Below are 20,791 nucleotides of genomic sequence, written 5' to 3' on the forward strand. Positions count from 1 at the left end.
ACAGGTAGTGACTCGGTGCCTATCATATGCACAGTGCACTCCCTGAGCTCAGGATTCAGTAGACAAGAGATCACCACCATCCCTGCCTCCCAGGCTGACTGAAGATCATGACATTTCAGTGAAGAAAACAAGAGGGTCACGTGGAAGTTCACCCAGAAGGAAGGTGCTGTGCAAGCAGCCTGGAGCTGAGGACGTGAGCGAGCCGCACGAGATCTGGGGAGATATGGGAAGCACGGGCTCCGAGGATGGAGTGAACTCGGCGTACCTAGGAAGGTCAAAGGGCACCAGAGTGGAAGGAGCAGGAGGGGGCTGGCAGGTAAGGTGGGAGAGGGAGGCAGACCCGAGAGCAGGGACAGACTTGGAGACAGCTAAGGGACACCAGGCGGAGTCTGATGACACTCCAGGCAAAACAAAGTGGCAGCTTAGGCCTGCGGTGGAAAACGGCTGGCTTTATGAAATGCTTCAGAGGGCGCTCACACCGTCGCTAGTAACTAGCCGCCGAGTACAGACAGGGCTGACCCGGATCTTTCAACTTCAGTACCTACTTGAGGGAAGGTGAGCCATCTACAGAGATGTAGGAAACTGTTGCAGGGACCAGTTGAGAGGGAAGAAAATGAATCCTGCAGCGCTTTGCTCAACGTCAGGTGCCTTTGGCCTAGCAATCCTCAGCCGAGATCACTGTCACCAAGGGTGTTGGCAACATCTGGAGATAGTTGGGTTGTCACACCTGGGAGGGAGGGAGGCTACCCTGACCCAGAAGGTAGCATCGCTAGACATCCTACAAGGCACAGGACAGCCTCCCACAGCAAAGAACAGCCTGATCCAAAAGGAGTGAGGCCAAGCTTCAGAAGCTGCTGTGGAGGATGCAAGACGCTGCGAAGGCCCGTGCTGAAAGCAGAACTTGATTTTTCTCGGTAGTTGCTTTCTTGTGTTCCTATGTCCTCCCAACAGTCCCTGCTCGGCTGCTCTGCTGGTGGAGGGGCAGTGCTATGGGAGTTGGAGAAGGAATGAGGTCAAGGGGTCTAAGTAAAAACTGTCAAAACGATGAACTCATTCAAGGTCAAACCCAATGCCAAGATAAAAGGATTAAAAAAACCCTGTATTTCTAAGTTTGATTTGGAAATGCTTGTATGAATTCATAATATATATTCTAATGAGCAAGAAGAGAAAGAGGACAAGAGGGAGGGAGGGAGGGAAAGATTTCCTCCTTTGACAACTGAAAAATAATAGAAAACAATACCCAACCCAATGAGCAGAGGCTGAACACCTCCATCACCCACACTGTGATTATAAACACCTTTGCCTGGCAAAGGGACCAGGGTACTTTGAGAGACAGCCGACTCCAGGCCTGGAGCATGAAGGAGAAGGGCCAGGACAACCCAGCTTCTGGGTTTTGGTGTTCAGCAGGAGAGCAGAGATCCACTCTTCTTCAAGAGTCAGAGTCCAACTAACACCACCCCACGGGCCAAAGATAGGACGATTCAAAACAGCATATTAAAAATATTAAATAAGTTTAAATATGTCAATTCACAATGCCTTTTAAGAGGCCTACTGGTCACATCTAGAGGATGGACAGGAACCAACTGCATTATACAGGATTAACGCAGGTGACAACTATAAACAGCACCAGGTATATTGTACAGGTGCCTCATGCAAAATCTACTCCGACTGTTGTCATTATAACCCACATTGCAACACCTGGCCCTCAGGGGACACCCACACCCAGCTACCCCTGACAGATGCCACAGGAGAGCAGAGCAGAGCATGTCTGACCTCTCTGGAGGTGAAAGTAGAGGAATATTTTCTGTCCTTAATGGCAGAAAAATGCAGACCCATACTGTGTGTGTGTGTGTGTGTGTGTGTGTCTTGCTAAGGGTCTAAACATTACACACGTTAACTTCTGTACAAAAACACTATGAGATAGGAACTATCAACATTCTCACCGTACAGATGAGGAAAGTGACGTCTGGAGAAGTTCACAACTTGCCCATGGGACACGGCAGAGAATCGTACAATTCTCAGCCTTGCTCAACACCCAGCAAAGTGTGAAGCACTGGGGAGCACGCACATGGCAGCCACGCAGAGCCAGGCCCTGCAGCAGAGGCACCGCAGGGCAGCACGGGGCTGCTGGAGCGGCCACTGTCACACGGCCATCCCTGACCATGCGCCCGGTGTGGCCCTCATACACACCCCATACCATGGCACACGAGCTCCACTCCCACTTCCCAGAGGCCAAGAGTGAGGTGTGACCAACAGGAAGGTTGCCCGGGGTTGCTCAGGGAGAAAGGGTGGACCCAGGACTGAAGTCAGTCACTCATGATCCACGGTTCACATGTTAAATCCATCTTCACCAACATACAATGACCAATAAAAATTGTATACATTCAAGGTACACAACATGACAATTTGGTATCTGTGAACACTGTTTCGTGAGTTCCACAATCAAGTCAAGTAACACGTCCATCACTACCACGATTGCGAGTGGTGGTGAGGGGTGGTGGTAAAGGACACTTAAGGTCCACTCTCAATACAGTATTGGTGACTACGGTCATCACGCGGCACTTTAGGTCCCCAGAGTGTCCCCACCCAGCCCTGGTGACTTCTCACCACCCGTCTGTGGGGAGCTGCCTGCAGAGGCAGACGTGGTGCGGACCAGGGAGGGGAAGCAGCCAGGAATGCCAAACCAGGGCAACGCTTCGGCTTTCATCATTTCTGTTTGGAAAAAAATGAAACAATCACATAAACAGAACAAAGAAAAGTCAAAAAGTTCTCCTTTCCAGCCCAGATCTTGACACCGAGAACTAGTACCTCCCACAGCACTGGTTCTCAGTGGGCACATTTGGCCAAGTCTTTGTTGAAATAAAGTTTTCAAGTGTTTGCAAAGATGGTCTCTCTTCTCCACCTTAAAAAAGAAAAGATTTTTAAAAACCACCTGGAGGGTGTGGGAGAGAAACCAACAGAACCCAATTTCAATCTCCTCGGCAAAGAAATAGCATCTTTTGCCCAAAGCAGGGCAGAGTTGCCTGCATGACCCAGAGAAGCAGGGGATGGGGCACTGTCAAAGTTTCATGAAGGGGAAAGGAACTTTTAAACAGCACTTGTCACTGTGAACGAGCGGCTGACAGTTTGCCCTGGCGGGCTGAGCTTCGGTACTGGAGACGGAACCTGTGAGTCACGCCAAGGAAGCCTGAGGAGACAGGGTATATTCGGCTCTCAGCTTCACCGGTTCCAGAGGTAAAATTCACCTTTTCAACGGAAGCTGCAGAAAAAGTAGGATGATAAAGGGGAAATTAGCCACAAAGAAAGCCGAGAGTGAGAGAGAGAGAGAGAGTTGTTTTCTGGGGGAGGAAAAAAAGAAAACTAAGAAAGTTGTAGGTAACTTGGCAAACCAAAGTTCCTGGGTTGGAGTTCCTGGGGAGGAAGGGCAAAGAATTCTGGTGGCCTAACGACTCCCTGGCTAAAGCCAGAAGTGTGGAGGCTGAGCAGAGCAGGACTTCAGGGTCCCCTAAGTGTGTCTAGTCCTCCCTAAGAGGAACCAGTGACCACAATGCTGGTCATCCTCATCAGGCTGAACTAAGACAGGGTGAAGCGGAGAACCAGGGATGTGGGAAGGAAAGCTGCCTTCTCCCTGGGGATCTGCCCACCTGAGGCCTGCAGCTGAAGGCCCAGAGAGGTCCAGAGCAGTTCCTGTGGTGCCCTGCCCTCAGTCATGTGACAGCAGCCAACAGGAAGGCAGGGAGTCTGCCTGGGAACACAGTCAGGTCCAGGCTCTGTGGAACGGGCCTGAGTCTACCTGAGAGCAGCTATGTCCTCACCCCTGAGCAAGGGAGAAGGGTAGGCAGTCAGAACCAGAAGCCAGGGACAAAGGGCAGTGCTTTCTGCTGACGTATATGCCCAAGGCTGCCCAGGGTGTGAGGTGGGAGCAACTGTGGGCTCAGAGGGCAAGGACTGGCCTCAGTGAGCTGACTGGCCACTCCCAGCCCAGCAGAGCAGGCAGGCCCAAGGGAGGACGAGGCTGCAGCAACCTGAGGCACCTCGGGAGTGGTGTTATCTGTGTCCCCAGCAGGTCGCCTCCTGATTTGAAATGCCCATTCCCAGGCCATAAACGCAGACACTTGGAGCCCTCAGAGGTGGGAGGAACCAGGCTCACACTCAGAGCCCCGATTGGGATCCTCACATTCTGACCAATGACTTGTCATTTGAACTCACAGCTGTTTTCAACAGAGAGAGGTTACAAGCTCCAGGTCTGGAATCTGACTCCCAGCTCTGCCATCGATTCCGCATGTGAACTTAAACGTCAGCAAGTTAGCATGCCTCAGTTTCCTTCTCTCTGAAATGAGGAAGAATGCCACCAGAGAGCAACTGTGAGGACCAAGTGATACCCGCCTGGCACAGCACGAGCACTGAGCAACCATGAGCCGCCAGGCTGAGGCACCCCGGCAATCACTAAGGAGGATACCTGCAGCTTCCCAACAGAACGCAAAGGCTCCAGATTAGTAGAGGAAAAGGGTTCTTTTTGCGTTCATTTTTTCAATCCACTCAAACATGCCCCCAAAGTGGATTAAGTAAAAATGTCCGACTTGTTCTTTCTACAGAGCTATTAAATCAAAGCAAGTTATTAGCTGAGCTACATAATTCATTTGATTAATTTTGCTCTGTAATGAATCAGGAGAAGCAACAAAACCTCAAAGTTGCTCCCAATCCAATTCTGAACATCTTTTAAGCTTTCGAAAAGCTTTCTGGCGGGAAGAAGTACACAAAATGCAGTGGAAAACGGACGTGCAAAGCTTCACCTCCGACCAGGGCCCCCACCCGCTCCCCTGGGGACGTCTTTGAGAGTCAACACACTGAAGAGGGAGGAGCAAGGATCTCGGCACTGGGGCTTCAGAACTGGGTCTGAACCCCAGCGCCACCGCTCCCTGGCGGTGACCTGGATCCCCCACTCCACCATTCTGAGCCTCAGCTTCTACAGGGTGGGAAGACAAGCGGCAGGGCAGGTGTGATGAGCCCCCACTCAGGGCTGGACACACAGTCGGTGCTTAGTATGCGGTATCAGTTAGGTTAGCATGCGTTTACGTAACTCATCCACGAATTCCTTCGGTTTTAGGTCAGCAGGCCTCTCTGGGGAAGATGGCTATGCATTCGACGTAAAGGTGCCCAGCAACAACCCTCAAGCCCAGGCCAGGCAGGTCAGCTGAACTTCCGGTTCTGTAAGTTTAGCACCAGGCCACTGCACCGATCGGCCTCACAGGGGAGGAGCACAAGCAGGTGACAGAAGGCTTTTAGCCCTTCCAGTAAAACACCCAAGAGCATCACGCTATCAGAAGCAAAGTCCCAAGTCCCAGGTCACGTATCAAGGGCCACCTCCAAAGTAACAGGGCATCTTTACAAGACCTTTCGCAGGCCACACTGCCACAAATCTCTCAAGCTGAACGTCCTCAGCGGAGACCCTGAGGACAATAAGCACAAGGTCCTCAAGAAACAGAAGCCTCCGGGCACCACAGACTTGCCCCGCAAAGCTCAATCTTCCCTGTGAGCGAGGAACAGCGGGCTGGGAGCAGCAGGGGGTGGGGTGCCGCAGCCCAGGTGTGCCTGTGTTGGGGGGGCAAGGCGGACAGGAAAGAGAAAAGGGGAACTTCCAACTGAAAAATCGTAGCATCTGAAACCTAGGAGACCCTCTCCAGCAGAGTGGCAAACTGTGCTAATACCAGGACAGCCCTGCCCGTGTCTCAGCTGACGTCTGCAGTCACTGCTGGGCCCCGCGGCCAGCTGGTCACACCTGCGCCTGCCGTCCAGCAGCCTGGACCGCCCGCCCCACTGAGCCTCCAGGCAGTCTTCTACCTTCCGGCACTATCTTCTTAGACTTTCACTCCTTCCCCTCTACTACCAGCCCCGCTTCTGTCTTGCTCGCAAGACAAACTCCTCATGAATGGCGCCAACTTTGCTGTAGGACGTGCGCCCTGTAAGTCAAGGGAGAGGGTTGATTCATCAGTGCAGCCATAGATCTGGCCCTCGCTCACCATCTAGTCACAGAGCTCTAGGGTGAACCTGGCTGTCAGCCTCCGTGGCACCATGTCCCCAGGTGCCACCCCCTCCCTGCCCTCTCTCTCCACAGCTGGGTGGGTGCTTCCCTCTGCCCCAGCATGAGCCAGATCCTATGGGTAGTTCATCAAGAGTGGCACCTGGACTGGTTCCACCATACCAACGTGAGGCTTTGCTAGGAACGGAGAGACTCCTGCTTTCTCCTCTAAGTGTGAGCCTGGAAGGAAAACTATTTGCCCAGAGGTGATCACAGGCATCTGTGAGCACAGCAGGGCAAATCTACCAAGAAGGATTTCAACCTAGAAACAGTAGGGCAAGGGCTGGAGAAACAGGAAGCTAGTGACACAGCTCATGTCCCATCCCTAAAACCAGACTCTCCCTTTCCACAGACCAAGAGGACAGGTGGTGCCCTGCAGCAATAACAGCATCCTGGTACCCCAGTGACTCACAGACGAAGGTCTGTTCCTGTTCTTACCAAGCCTACAGCAGTCCCAGCAGCACAACAGGGAGACTCCCTTCCAGGCAGGGACTCAGGGATCCAAGCTAGTGTCATCTTGTAGGGATGCCACATGGAACCCACAGTTCCAGGACCACCAAGGCAGAGGAAACAAGAACCAAGGAAACTCACCTCAACTCTAATATCCTTCAGCCTGAGGTGACTTTTATCACCTCTGCTTATAGTCCCTTGGCCAGAAAGAGCCTCATGGTTCCAATCTATACATCAAAGACACTGGGAAATGTACCTGTCCCATGTGTCCAAGAAGGTAGTCTTGATGAAGTTTCATCTCTGCCACAGCCATTAAGCCGAGTTTTCTGTTGCCAGCAATGAAAAGACTGCTAAGTCATACACGTGCCCGCCAGGTACCAGGGACTGTGCTGAATGCTGGGCTGCAACAGTGCATGGCACAGCTCGACAGCCATCACTGAGCCACTTCCGGCAGAGGGAGGACTCAGGGAAAGAGGGATACAAGAACAGGCAGGACGGGCAAACCCAAAACAGCGCCATTAGGAGTAGGAGAGGAGACACCCAGGATACGCGAGACAGCATGGGGTGACCGAGCCCTGTCTTCAGGGGCGCAGGGGGTGACCAGGAAGGCTTCTAGGAGGAGATCTGAAAGGCGAGAAGTCAGCTGGGGACAACAGGAAGGGGAGGGTACATGGAAGAAACAGGTTCCGGGGAGAGGAGCCTCCCGTGTGAAGGTGTGCACCTGGGAAGGAAACCAGCTCAGACTAAGGCGAGAGCCACAGCCTGAGGGCTTTACGTCAACACACCACATACTTCCTGTGGAGAAGGTTAAGGGCAAAGGTGAACCACTGGAGGCTCTTGAGCAGGGACATGACCCAAGCAGGCCGGCCAGGAGTAGCAGGGAGCTCAGCCGGCCCCTCCCCCAGTCTCCACGGCTCTGCACCTTCAGTGAGGAGCCCTCGGTGTTTCAAGCAGGCTCGGCTCACCCAGCACTTGGGACAGCCCTGTCCCTTCACCAGGCACATCCAACCTTGAGAGGATGGTGTCCCCTCCACCAAGACCAGACCTCCTGCTGGGGGCCCACAAGTAGCTTCAAGAAGCTACTTCCTGCCTCAGGGAGGAAAGCAAATGTAAAACAAGACCAAAATAGTGTGGGGTTGAAAAGTTGAAAACCAGCCACTGTCATTACAAGTATTTTTATCTGTTGCCCAAAAAGGAGTATTGGATCATTTTCCGAGTGTTTCTCCATGGAGGTTCATCTGTGCATTCTCAAGCTCTCCAGACCCCCACGCCAGACACTCCCAGAAATGGGGGAGCTCAACAGCACACACCAGGCAGAGCACAAGGCACACAGCAGAGCTTTGGCACCATCGCCCGCTGAGGACAGAGGCCCTGCGGTGAAGTAGTGGGAAGGAGATACCCGAAGATTTACTGGAAAAGAAAGGAAAAGATCAGTGAGGACAAATTCCCTGGGAGCAGGGGAGTGCCAGCAGAGGCACCCGGCTGTCGCCTGCACTGTCATGTCCTGCCCAAACATCATGGGCAACTGGACAGCCAGGAGATGAGGAAGGAGGAAGAGCCTCCAAGAGCAAGCTCTGTTCCTTCTGCTGCACTGGACAGGTCACATCGACATCAGGAACAGGTGGGGGACGAGAGGTGTCTGATGGGCCTGGCCCCTGAGCAAGGACACAGGTTTGTATACACCGGCACACGCTCACGTCCAGAACTGTCTACCAGCTTCCGTTTGTCTCCTTGTGCCTCAGTCATCCCCTTGGCTTGACAAGCCACAAGCTAGCATGCTCGCCACTGCTGTCACTGCCCTGGCTCCCCTTAGCAGCCGACAAGCAAGGCCCAACTCCTGTTTCTAGCCAGGTACAGAGGAGGCCAGAGAGTGATGGAAAGAGCACCAGTTCTGCCATCAGCCAGCCGAGGTGCAGCCCTGGCTCTCCACCTGCTGGGTGGCCTGGAGACCGCAGCCCAGTGACTTACCACACCACACCCGTTTCCTCACCCGTAACAAGCAGCCATTAGTCCATCTATGTAATAATGCAATTAACACAGTGCCTGGAAGTAGAGTGACCCTCTCCTTAGCCTAACTGCTGTCACCATCATTATCACTGGCATTTTCAGTTGCCGTCATTAAATGAATGTCACCAGAAGCCTAGCGGGTCATGGGGCACCAAGTGCAAAACAGACCTCAGAAAGCACTGGTGGGATCAATTCTCCAGGATTAATGACCCAGTTTCTTCACCTAATAAATCACAAGTAAAGCAGAAGGGAGGGGGGATGCCGATGGGGAACCCAGAGATTAAAGACCACTGGATGTCGTGCACAGACCTTCCTTTGGCTTCTTATTCAAACACCATTTTAACTGGAAATTTGAACACTGACCAGATAATTGATGATACTAAAGAATTATTGTAACTTTTAGGTGCGACGTTTTATGTCAAAGTCCTTTTTTTTTTTTCATGTGAAAGTGACTTCCAGATATATCAAAAGGGACAGGACCCATCAGAGTCAATTTGTGAGCAAATACTGCCGTTTACTGTGTCCAAGGTCCCAATCGATTCAAGAACTTTTACATTTTATTAAAATGATGATTACAACCGCAGCTCTCTGCAGTGTGTGATTATGGGTTTACTTCCTACCAGCTTAATGCTTAAACTTACTTTTTCCATAAATAGTAAACCTGTCATTACAATGAGAATGAATCTTGCTAATATCCCATTTATTTCACCCATGAGCCAAAATCCTGGGACTAACTACACTCATACCGTAAAGGGTTAGGCATCCTAGAACTTGACAAACCAGTCAACAGCTGGCCGAGCCCTGCCATACGGAAGGAAGCAAAGTTCCGTTTGCAGAGGCAGGACAGGCAGGGCTGGGGTCCAGGGTTGCAGGAGGAGCAAAGAGCAGGGGTGCCAGATGCCAAGCAGGACTTGGGACCGTCAGAGGGCAGCCGAGAGGAGCTGAGCTCCAGCGGGCAGGGCGTGCAGGAGAAAACAGAGGAAAGTAACACGTACCCATCTTAGATATCCTGTAAGTTGTGACGCTTTGGTGGCATGCAACAGAAACAGATTCTAAGCTAAGGCAAAAGAACACCGACTATAAACAGTGAGGAAAGTGGGAATATATGGCCCAGGGAAGGGACTTGACCTGGCAAAGTTGTGGCAAGTGCAACCCAGGGACACCGGGAGAGGCCCAGCAGCCTGTTGGAACAAAGCTTCGTGCTACTTTGTTGCTGACCAGGAGGCCTCCCAAGCACCTGGCCTTCTTGTCTGCCTCAGGAGTCGAGACCCAGCTGCCTACTGCAGACCAAATGCCCATCCCTGAGCCCAGAGAGGGCGGAGTGCTTGGATTTCCTGAGCCAACAAGTAAGTGGGAAAAGGTAGCTCCTCCAAAGGAAGCTGGAACCACGGGAGAAACAGGGCACAACGGCACTTCCGGTCTGCTCCAGGTCCTAACCTCCATTCTTTGTGCTCAATCCCCAAGCAACACACTAGCAGGGTTTATTGGCTGACAGAAACCTGGGGCTTAAGAGGCTAGGTGGCCTGCCCAGGGACTCATGGCAGAAAGTGGCAACCCGACCTCAATCTGACAAGGACAAGGTAGGCCCTCTAGGCCATCAGTTGAATCAAAGTCCAAACGCCACTGAGATCTAACATTTTTCTTGAAGCCAACTGCCAGAATAGAATGCAAAAATCTCTGGAGATGAATCTGAGCCAAAGAGACGGTACTTAAAAGAGCAAAGAAGCCAGGGTTGGATCTGTCCTTGATGGTCCAAGGGCTTTTCCCTTCAAAGCCCTCAGTGAAAACAAATCCATCTCTTCTTGACGTCTTCAAGAGTCAGGGGAGTTTACAAAAGAAATTCTGAGCACTGTCACTCTGGTCCAAGGAGGAGGGAGGGGCTCTCTTTGCTTTTGCTGTGCTGGGATGGAACCCACTGAGCTACGTCCCCAGTCCCAGAACGATTTTTTACTTCCGGTCCTTGGCACTTGATGCTCGCTCACTAGTAACAGATGACTCGGTGGTGCTGACTTTAGTTTCTGAGCTGCCCTGACCCTGGGCTCAAGGTCACCAAGAACAAATGTGCTATGTGAAGGGGCAGTGGCTTTCCTGATTCCCAAGATGGACACAGAGAGAAGGAATGCTCAGGAGCTCCCTTCACAGTGGGATGAATCTCAAGTTTGGGGTGTTCCAACAGCCGTATTATCTAATAGGAAGGGTCTCCTCTTCTTCCGCCCTCTGAAATAGGGAGATCCTGTTCCACTCCCGCAGTGGATGGACATCAACCCATGAACGAGGTGACAGAGCAGCTTCCCTAAGCACGGGCTCCGTCCAGGGGAGCACTGAGGGCTCGGCCAGTGCCTTGGCGTAATGAAAGGCTCAAGCTCGTCACAGATGGAAGGACACCACAAACCTCACCGTGCAACCAAAGAAGAATGGGACAGTCTGGACAGGATATGCCCCCTAAGAACGCCTCTGCTTCGGCCACACAGCTGGCTGCTCCCAGGTGGAGCCACGGGAGGAGGAAGGAAGCGTGAGGCCTGTCAGAGAAAGCCTGACCCTGAGCCACCAGCCTCCCATCTGGCACTTCGACACTGCCACTGCCACCAACCAACACGGGCCTCACGCCCCACAAAATCCGTCTTCAAGGAGGAGCCTGCAGTGGGGACAAGAGGCCACACAGGGCTGGACACCCCCAGCCAAGCTCACCTTCCCTAGAGCTCAGCTGAGTTAGAACTCAAGTTCCCGCTAAAGCCGCCTCCCTTCTTTAGAGGTAGTTTTAAGAACCACAGAAAGCACAGCACAAAGGCAGCAGAATAACTCAGAATGAGCTTAGGGAATCCTCTCCCAAGACCTACCTCTGAGACCCACCCCCACGCAGGCATGTTTCCATTCACAATTAGTGGGTGTTTTTCTGGTTATAAAAATAAAATTTACTCACTGTTGAAGTCTTAGAAAGTACCGGAAGTTTCCTTGCAGAACTCCGTGTGCACATGCATACACAGACACGGCCTGTATCACTACCCCCAGCTGGCACCACGACACGCACACACCAATAGGAGCTTTACCAGGGATGGCGGTGGTAGTGGATGGTTCATGATAAAACACTACCATGCCAAAGGACTTCAGTCCTCATTCATCAAGAACTCTGTCATCAGTACCGACAATGAACACTGACAAATTTCATCACCTATCCAGTCACTGTTTTTAAAAATATTTTTAGTTGTAGATGGACATTATTTATATTTTTTATGTGGTGCTAAGGGTAAAACCCAGTGACACACATACTAGGCAAGCGCAGCCCAATACCTGGTTTTTCTTCTTTAATCTCTTCACGAGATGCCTACATGGAAGAATTTCTAACACTAAAGCATCCTTCAAATCCTAAATACATTCTATTTTGTATATGCATTGATCCTTTAATGTGACTGAATTTGATGGAGAAATACCTTTCTAGAATCTTTGTACATCTCCACCTAAATGAAACAAGTCCATAGTTTTCTTTTCTGTGCTTTGTCAGGTTTTTAATGAAACAGTGATATACCTTTGAACCAAGACACTGTGCGCATACAGAACAGTGTAAGGAAATGCAAACAGCAGAAGACTCTCGGTGGGCGCCCTGAAAGTCTTCCTGGAAATCGCCATGAAACCACGGAGGCGTGACCCGGGAGGGAAGCAGTTCTTTAGTTACTCTTTCAACTTTCGTCCCCCTTGGGGCGGTGGGCCTGACCTTCAGTTGGTTTCGGGGTCGAATGCCATCCCAGGACAGGGCCCGACTCAGCCCCATCCCCACCCTACCAGGCACAAGCCTGTGTGGCCCACTCTCCTGCCTTTATCCTCCAAATCCGCGTTACGTTTATTTGACTTTTAATGTCACGTATTTGTGCATTCTCTCATTTCCTTAAGGGCCAGATGTTTCCCATTAAGTGATTTTTTTTCAAAGAATCAACCCCACATTTCTCTTTTATCTATAAACTGGTTTCATCGTTGCTTTGTTGGGTAGGGTGGCACTGACGGGCTGTCTTCCTAGTGTCCCCGTTGTAGCAGACTGGGCCTTTCCCTGGGAAGCTCCCTGAGCAGCCGACATCAGAAACAGAGACGCGGACTCGGCCCAGGCAGCCTTACCTCAATGAGCTTCCTTTCGTAAGAGCTCGCAAGTTCTTCGGCAACTTCTCCTGGCTTCTGTTCAGGAACTGTAACTTCGCCATCGACGTTCCAAAGATTGGGCACAACTTTAGGAAAAGAAATATTCTGTAAGAATATTAACACTCATCAAAAATTACTCTCCCAGTTAAAAAAAAAAACAAAACAAAAAAATCCTTCCTCCCCAAATGGCTCCTCCAGAGAGGAGGCTCTTCATGAGCAACGCGCACACACGCAGAATTAGTCAACACTTGGACACCACAGCTTTCTCACGGCGACTGAGGATCAGCTTTATTTTAGAACGGTGGGGAGAGAGGCGCACGAGTCTGGGGACGACCTCAGCCCTCTGTCCCATCCCAGGGAGCCGTCACTGCCCCGGCGACACAGGCCTACTTTGGCATCTTTTATACTGGTCGAATTCCTTTTTCCACAACACCCACAAGGTAGTGCCACCTCCGGTCCAACGTAGAACAGTAATGGGGCTCTGTTCACCTGCAGAACCAAGAATTGGCATCTGCGAGCCCTCCAAGGCGACAGCCTCTGTGGACGCTCTATTGGCGATGCGTGAGTGAGCGCGAGGCCAGGTCACAGGGAGACCACTCCCAGGGCAGGGCACCGGTGAGCAGAGGCCCACTGCCAGGTGCACATGCAGGTAGCGAGAGCAAGCGGAGGAGGACTGGGACAAGAGCAGGAGAGGCCTCCCCACCAGGGTGCCCAGGAACGCGGCTCCAGCGACGGTGCTCCTGAGCCCCGGCAACCACGACGGTAAGGATCTAGGCTCGCCCCATGACAGGGACGGCCTCCAGGGAGGGAGCGAACACGGGGAAGCCGAGCAACACTGGAGCCCCACACCCGATGCGGCCTGTGGCCGATTCCAGCCACCGAATGGCTACGACTCCACCAGGACAGCTGGCCAGGCCTGCGAGGCCCCAGGGACAGAATAGCTGCATGATGACGTTCCCCTGCCAGGGGCGACCACCACTGCAGCCCCTGCTGCAGTGACCCAGGAATGACCTATAGCCTGAAATAGTCACACACAGGAAAATTTAAAGGTCTTCCACTGAAAGACCATAGTTGAAACACATTAATTTGCATCCATATTCTCTCGAGATCCCATTAAGGTATCAATTTAATTTTTTTTAACTCGTCCTGAAGGAAACAGAGAACTACAGAGGAAACACCTGAATCATAGAAGCTGAGAATCAGGTAAGACGATTTCAGTCCGGGGCAGAAGGGGCGATGCCCACTGCTAAAATGAAGGACTCGGGCTGGGGCTCGCGGGCAGAGCGGCTGCCTAGCACGTGAGGCCCTGGCTTCCATCCTCAGCACCACCTAATAAAGGCATTGTGTCCGTCTACAGCTGAAAACATACTTTAAACTGCTCACACACACTCTGGGAAACGGGAGTGAGGGCCAGAAACCAAAACAAGGGGCCACAGGCCTGCGTGAGGGGTGGATGGCAGAGCACCCCGGGCTTGTGACGTAGGCCACGTAACAGGGTGGGCTGACGAGGGCCGGGCAGCTGAGCACAGCAAGCGAAGTAACCCCTGAACCTGGGTTCTCCTGCTGCACCCCACTCCTGGCCCACTCGCTCCCAGAAGAGCGAGCAGTCGACATACACCTGCAGGCCAGGGAACAGGTAAGGGTCCCCATGAGCCTAAGCTGCCCAAGAGAGGAGAGGAGCCCTCAGGGGTGGCACAGTCCAGCCCCCCGCAGAGAGGCCCACACAGACTCCACGGAGCTGTCCATCAACCCCTGGGGGCTGCTCCAAATCCCAGCAGAAGCCAGAAATCACCACACTTGTGAGACAGCAGCTGAGATCAAAGATGGAACCGGAATAAACAAATGCAGCTTGTGGAAGGGGCAGACTTCAAAAGCAAATTATCAATGATGTGCACAGAGAGGGGAAAAGTGGGGTCATAAGACAAGAAGAGGGAAACACCTCAAAAGAAGGAAAAACAAAGAACAAAAAAGCTCTGTTCTAAAGCCAAACTGACAGCTGGAAGGGAACTTACTGTAAAGCAGGAGGGCAGAAGGTTCCAGAAGATAGAGCACAGATGACAGAGTGCACAGGAGAAAGCAAACCAAGAAAGGGGAGACAGCCCAGAACAGGAATGTAAGGACGTCACACAAACGGCACGGGGGAGGCCACCGTCGCCCCACCAGCACCAGTCACGGCAGCCTGCTGCTTGGGCAAAAGCCCAGTGCCCTCGAGGGTCTCGCGCTGGAGATGACCCAAGGTCCCAAAGCCCCTCCACAAACCAGGGCAATAAAGACACAACGTCTCCCACCTAGAACACCCAGCACACCCACCTCGTCAGAGGCAGCAAGACGTTCAGACACAGCCCACCAACACCGCCTCCCACGAGGAAAGACCGTCAGCACAGGAGAGCACAGAATCCAAGGGACAGGGGACGACCCGCAAGTGAGCTGGAGAATCAGTCACCAAACCCCAGACCAGCAATGACCCAAATGAAGACAAGGAGGACCAAGTGCGGTCTGTCCTCACAGGAGAGCATTCCATTCAGCCATGCAGAGGAGGGTGGCCCTGGGTCTTGCTGCGACCCAGTCACTCCCACAAAGACCCCGAGGCCATGTATCCTGAGGGCCTGTCCTCCTGAAATGCCCAGTACTGGGTCCCTCAGGGGCTGGGGGAGTCACTGCTAATGGGTCTGCAGCTGCTTTTGGGGGTGATAACAAAGTTCTAGAATTAGTGTGTGATGGTTGTACAACCTCACGAATCAGTAACATCAAATGTGTGCTTTGACAGGGCGAACAGTATGGTATGAGTTAAATCTCAAAACCATCATTTGAAAAATAAAAACAAAACTCAGTCAGAGGTGTGAGCTGCAAAGTAGCAGGCTGCTAGCTGGAGCAGGTCAGCAGGACCCGGAGAGACACTTCAGGATGTGAGGGACAGGTGACCTAATGTGCTGGAGACTCCTGAGGGGGTTTCCATACTGAGGGGGAACTTGGAGATGAATCAGTGATGAGCACAGAGCACACACACCGAGGACAGGAAAGAAAAAGAATTACAAGCTTTAACTCCAAGGAAACCAAAAGATCGTGCAGGAAAAACGACCGTGTGCCTGATGGCTTGGCATGTTTAGAGTCATAATAAAACAATCACTTAACACTGGTGTAAGCAAAGTGAAATCAGTCATGCCTATAACTTGAAAAATCAGAAAGTTGCGACAGACTTGTTCAGAGATACGGAGACAACAACTGAAAGAAACAGTTTTAACAGTTTCAAACCATCACTTTTGGGGAGCAAGAAATGGGTGAGGTCAGAGGTCTCGCAACTTTTATAATAAGGCTAATAAGCCTTTTATAATAAGGCTTTTATAATCTGCCTACAACACTGTGGTTTAAAAACACGAACTAAATTTTTATAAAATACGTTAACGAGAATTTGAAGGGCACTGCATTTAGAAATAAGACGGAAATGTTAGCATGATGGCCGCCGTGCCCATTAGCATGGTGAGCTGGGAGGATGCAGGCAGGCAGGCCGGCTCCTGGTGGCAAGTTGGACCCAGCTGGCATGCCGGGCACTAACATGCATCCAAAATGTCTAACTTAGAGCTCCCTTCGCCTAGCTCTCCAGATGTTATGACCTTCACCTGACCCAGTTACCTCCCAAGCACAAGGAGATCCTGCCAATCAAGAACAGGTGGCCACCCAACCCACCACGTGTCCACACACTTCAGTGACCAGACGGCTGGCCTTCCGCCCTCCAGGCACCAGCTCTCTAGGAGTGTATTTTTTAAAAATCAGCAATCTTCCATGCTGGAGGAAGCAGATGCAAAATTAAGACTTCTGACCTTCAAGACAGGGGACAGACCCTTGACATCCTGAGTTTATAAAAGGTACCTTAGAATCTATTCAGTCAACTTTTCCTGCAACTATGTGACCTCCTACTGGCCTGGTTCAGCTACTGCAGCTTTAATAAGTATGTCCAACACTTTAATTTTATGTATGAAATAACACAATTAAAAGTTAATTCCAACTATACCCTTCTTTCCTCATCAGTAGGCGACCTCAAAGATGGCTCCTCATGGCCCCCACCTCCTGGTTCTCACGTTCTTGCAAAATCTCTACCCACTAAGTACAAACTGGATTCATGGACTTGTCTCTAATGAAGGGTATATGGAAGAAGTGAAGGGCTGTCACTCTGGGATTAAGTTATAAGATCAGGTAGCTCCTGTCTGGCTGCCTCCCCAGCTACCCTCTTGTGACTGCCTCATGGAAACAACCCCATCACATGGAACTGGTCGATCCGGCTCACAGCCATGAGGTGCTGGGTCTGCAATCAGCAACCTGGGTAGCAATGGATCCTCCACCACCAAGCCTCAGCTGACACCCTGATTTAATGTCATGACAGACTTTGCAACAGGTATGTGGCTAAGCCATACATAGTAAATGTCTGCTGTTAAAGCTGCTCCACCTGGGACGTCTGTTACACAGCAGCAGATGACCCATATAGCGCCTTACACCACCGACAGGTGCTTCTGGAGAAACTACTCTACACCCTGGAGTATTACAGAAGGTCAGACAGTCCCGGACAGCTGACGTTTACAGGAGACACCTAAGCAGTAGAGACAGTACTGGGTGGCACAAGCTCACAAGAGACACCTAAGCAGCAGACTCGCCCAGCCTGTCTCCATGGCATAGGGATGCCTACTCCACAGAGGGAGGCACAAATTCGGTCAGGTGCCCGTCTCCTCCCTGTGGCCAGAGGTGAACGTGTGCTAGGAGAGGCTACACAAGCGCGGCATCTGGTTTCCTTATTTTCAAGCCCAGATGATTTCATGAGCCTCGGGAGAGAGTGGACACCTGAGTGTTCAAAGAGGGCAGCACAGAAGAGGCGTGGGCAGTGCCCAGTGAGCCGAAAGCCAAGGCAACAGGTTAGAGCACAGCCCACCTCTCCACGCCCTGCCAGGGAGCCCACTGGGCTGGAGAGGATGTGCTTTGATTGAATCCTGAATGTCAAATTTGAAGGGCGGACATTTGTGATTGATTGAACCAAGACATTTTCTTATGTTCCATCTTTCCTGACGATGATCTATGCTTTTGAAATGGAAATTATGGTGATTTAATATCCCAGGAGAAAAGCATACTTCTCTATTTATGTTGATAATACAGCTAATAAAGCTCACTCTGGCTCAGGGTCCTAGATTCAATCCCCAGGACCTAAATAAATAATAAATAAATCAAAAATAAAACAGTTCACTGAATTTAAGAACACAAGGCTTGCCAGGCGTGGTGGCACAAACCTGTAATCCCAGTGGCTCAGGAGGCTGAGGCAGGAGGATCACAAGTTCAAAGTCAGCCTCAGCAACTTAGTGAGGCCCTAAGCAACTCAGCCAGACCCTGTCTCTCTAATAAAATATAAAAAAGGGCTGGGGATGTGGCTCAGTGGTTAAGCACCCCAGGTTCAATTCCCAGTACTAAATAAAAACATAAATAAATAACACACGAGGCTGTAAGACATTGGTTACCAATGTTATCTTAAACTTTGATTTTTTTTCACTACATATTCTAAATTACTAGTATTCACAACTTTACATTTTGCCCTGGTGAAGGACTGAATAAGAACAGCTGTTAGTATCCAATGAGACAAACAGTTTCATCTCTGAGACTGGAGATTTGCACTTTCAATAAGAAACTTAAGCTGTACTAAAAAAGACAAACAAAGGTCAAGAGCAAAAAATAAATAAACAAGGGCTGCATTGAAAACACTAACCAAAATATGAACTCTATATCCATAGTCAGTTGCTTCTGAGAAAAAAATCAAATAATAATATTGCTTTAATATACACAGCGCTTTTAGGTTTACAGAGTACTTCAAACAAATAATCTCAATGGGGCTTCCAAAGAGGACCCACCCTGGCCATGTTAGTCTCCTGTTTCCTGTGCAGGTAGGTCCTCCAATAACTCCCCCACCTAGTTAGCATCCACATCATTCACAGGGAAGTCTGTTGTTCACTTGCCTGTCCTCAGTGCTCAGCAACTTTCTCCTGTATTTCCAAGATGGCTAAATTACAGAAATCAGACTTCAAATGAAAAAAAGAGTGATTTGGCAAAAAACAATAAGCCTGCTCCTTTTAAATTCAGACAGTCAAGACACTGAAACTGTTTGGTGTAAGCACAAAGACACTGACTTTAAATCAGACGTGCTCTTCATGTTCCAGGAGAGCTGCGGGTTCCTCGGGACCATTAGCAGGTCACTCGGACTTGGAGAGCACAACGCAGTTTTTCACCTCATGCAGCCTGCTCAATCTGTTTGGGGGCATCTGTGATAAGTCATCTGAGATAAATAGGCGCTATGCTGGTCTCACTAGCAGGCACCAGAGAACACATGGGGTTTCTGCCTAAATTATTTTAAGCAAAACTTCAAATACCATGGAGAACAGCCTGGCAAACAGCATGAGGAGGTTACTGTTTTGCTTTCAATCTGAACAAGCCTAGCAGGACCCCAGATGCAGACAGCATGCAGAGCTACTGGTGAGAGCAGAGTCACTTCACATTCAGAGATGGTTTCCTGGGACGTTCTAACTGGCCGGAGTTGGTACAGCGGGAGTCTGTAGAAGCAGGCCAGGTTACCTGTGTGGGGCAGCTGGGACACGAGGCTGGGAGGTCCCCATGCTGCTGGAGCATTCCTAAGTTCCTAAGTTCCTAACGTAGCGGCCTCCGCCCTCCAGGTGCTCGCCCAGCCGGCAGAGAGCAAGGCGAGCCAGCCGAGCGCTCTGCAGCGGGACAGACGCCAGGTTCCAAGTCTGCTCACCACGCACCAGGGGCTGACCCTGGGCAAGTCGTTCACGTATTCACGCCCACAACGAGCGACTCAAGATCCATTTCATGTCACCAAGTAGAAGTTCGAGGATGTCAGCAAGAAAAAGAAAAAAGCCAAAGCCAACATGAGGCTTGCATTCTGGGGGAGAGTCAGAAACAGAGAGAGCAGAGTTCAATGTGCCAGGCTGTGAGAAGTGCCAAGGGAGGGTGAAAATGAGAAGATGGTGGTGCAAGCATGTTGATTAAAAAGATGTGAGCGAAGGCCTTAGGAGCGAGGTGTGAACTGAACAGAGAACAAGGGCCGCGGGGGCAGCATTCCAGGGAACATATGTGCAAAGGCCCTGAGGTAGGCACCAGCTTAGTGTGTTCTTGGAACAGCAAGGAAGCCAGTATGACTAAAGGATAATGAATGGAGGGGAGGCCCCTCCACCTTCCATAGCATCACCCCACACACCTCTGGTCCTCCTGACTGCATCTAGCATCTTCTTCCCACAGACCCCACAACTCAGCTGTTAAGAGCCTACTGCAACAGTCCAAGCAAGAAGCAATGGAGTAGAGGACCTGGGCCAAGTGAGCACAGGAGGTGTGGCGAGGTAGTTGAAGGCAGCTAGAAACCAGGTTTGACCTGGGGTTTCAGCAGAGAGAAGAGCCAAAGAGGAAGAATGGCGCTGTCATTTAATGGAGTTAGGAAAACTGAGGGAAGAGCAAGCACAGTTGTAGGTGGCAAATGAGGACCACCGGCCACCCGAGAAGTAATGTCACAATGCAGTGGACGAGCGAGTCTGGAGCTCAGGGGAGAGATCAGAGCTGGGGTGCGAAATTATGATCCAAGAATATACCAACAACGGAAAGCAAAGGTGACGCGTGCGTCTCTGGAAGCTCAGCTCCCTGCTGCTGCAGCCTGCAATCCCACCCCCAGAGACACAGGGGCGGTGCGGCACACCGCAGCAACACACCGGGCACAGCAAGGCTGTGACCCTGGTCCTCTCACCAGCCACCGTGCTGAGTGTGTTGCTATGTTGTGTCTTAAAAATAGCACAAGGTAGGTATTATGAAGTCCAGTAACGTGGATGTCCCTGGGGTTGTGATCTGCCTGGCTCTCTGATAGCAGGGTCCACGTTTCCTCCCCAGCCTGGCAGCAACCGAGAGCTCAGCGAGGCGCACACGCCCTGCTGAGACTTCTGTCCAGCACGCTCCATGACAAGCAGGAAACAGCCAGCGAAGGGCTCTCCTGAGTCCCCTGAGCCCTCCTGCAGATGACTAAGCCACAGCAGGTGGGTCAGAAGCACAAGTCACAGCCTGGAACCTGCAACTGGCACCGGCAGCCAGGAGGACTGAGCC

General features: G+C 51.3%; 1 protein-coding gene across 3 annotated transcripts in view; it reads right to left on the bottom strand.

Annotated features, from left to right (window-relative positions):
• Snx29 (sorting nexin 29) overlaps nt 1-20,791 on the bottom strand; it is a 394,118-nt gene that overhangs the window by 164,111 nt on the left and 209,216 nt on the right. For all 3 annotated transcript variants that reach the window (XM_047532903.1, XM_047532904.1, XM_047532905.1), the window contains one exon: nt 12,641-12,747. In XM_047532903.1, coding sequence (XP_047388859.1) covers nt 12,641-12,747 — 107 coding nt within the window. The remainder of the gene's footprint in view (nt 1-12,640; nt 12,748-20,791) is intronic.

This window comes from Sciurus carolinensis, chromosome 18, assembly GCF_902686445.1.
Source record: "Sciurus carolinensis chromosome 18, mSciCar1.2, whole genome shotgun sequence".
Classification (NCBI taxonomy): domain Eukaryota; kingdom Metazoa; phylum Chordata; class Mammalia; order Rodentia; family Sciuridae; genus Sciurus; species Sciurus carolinensis.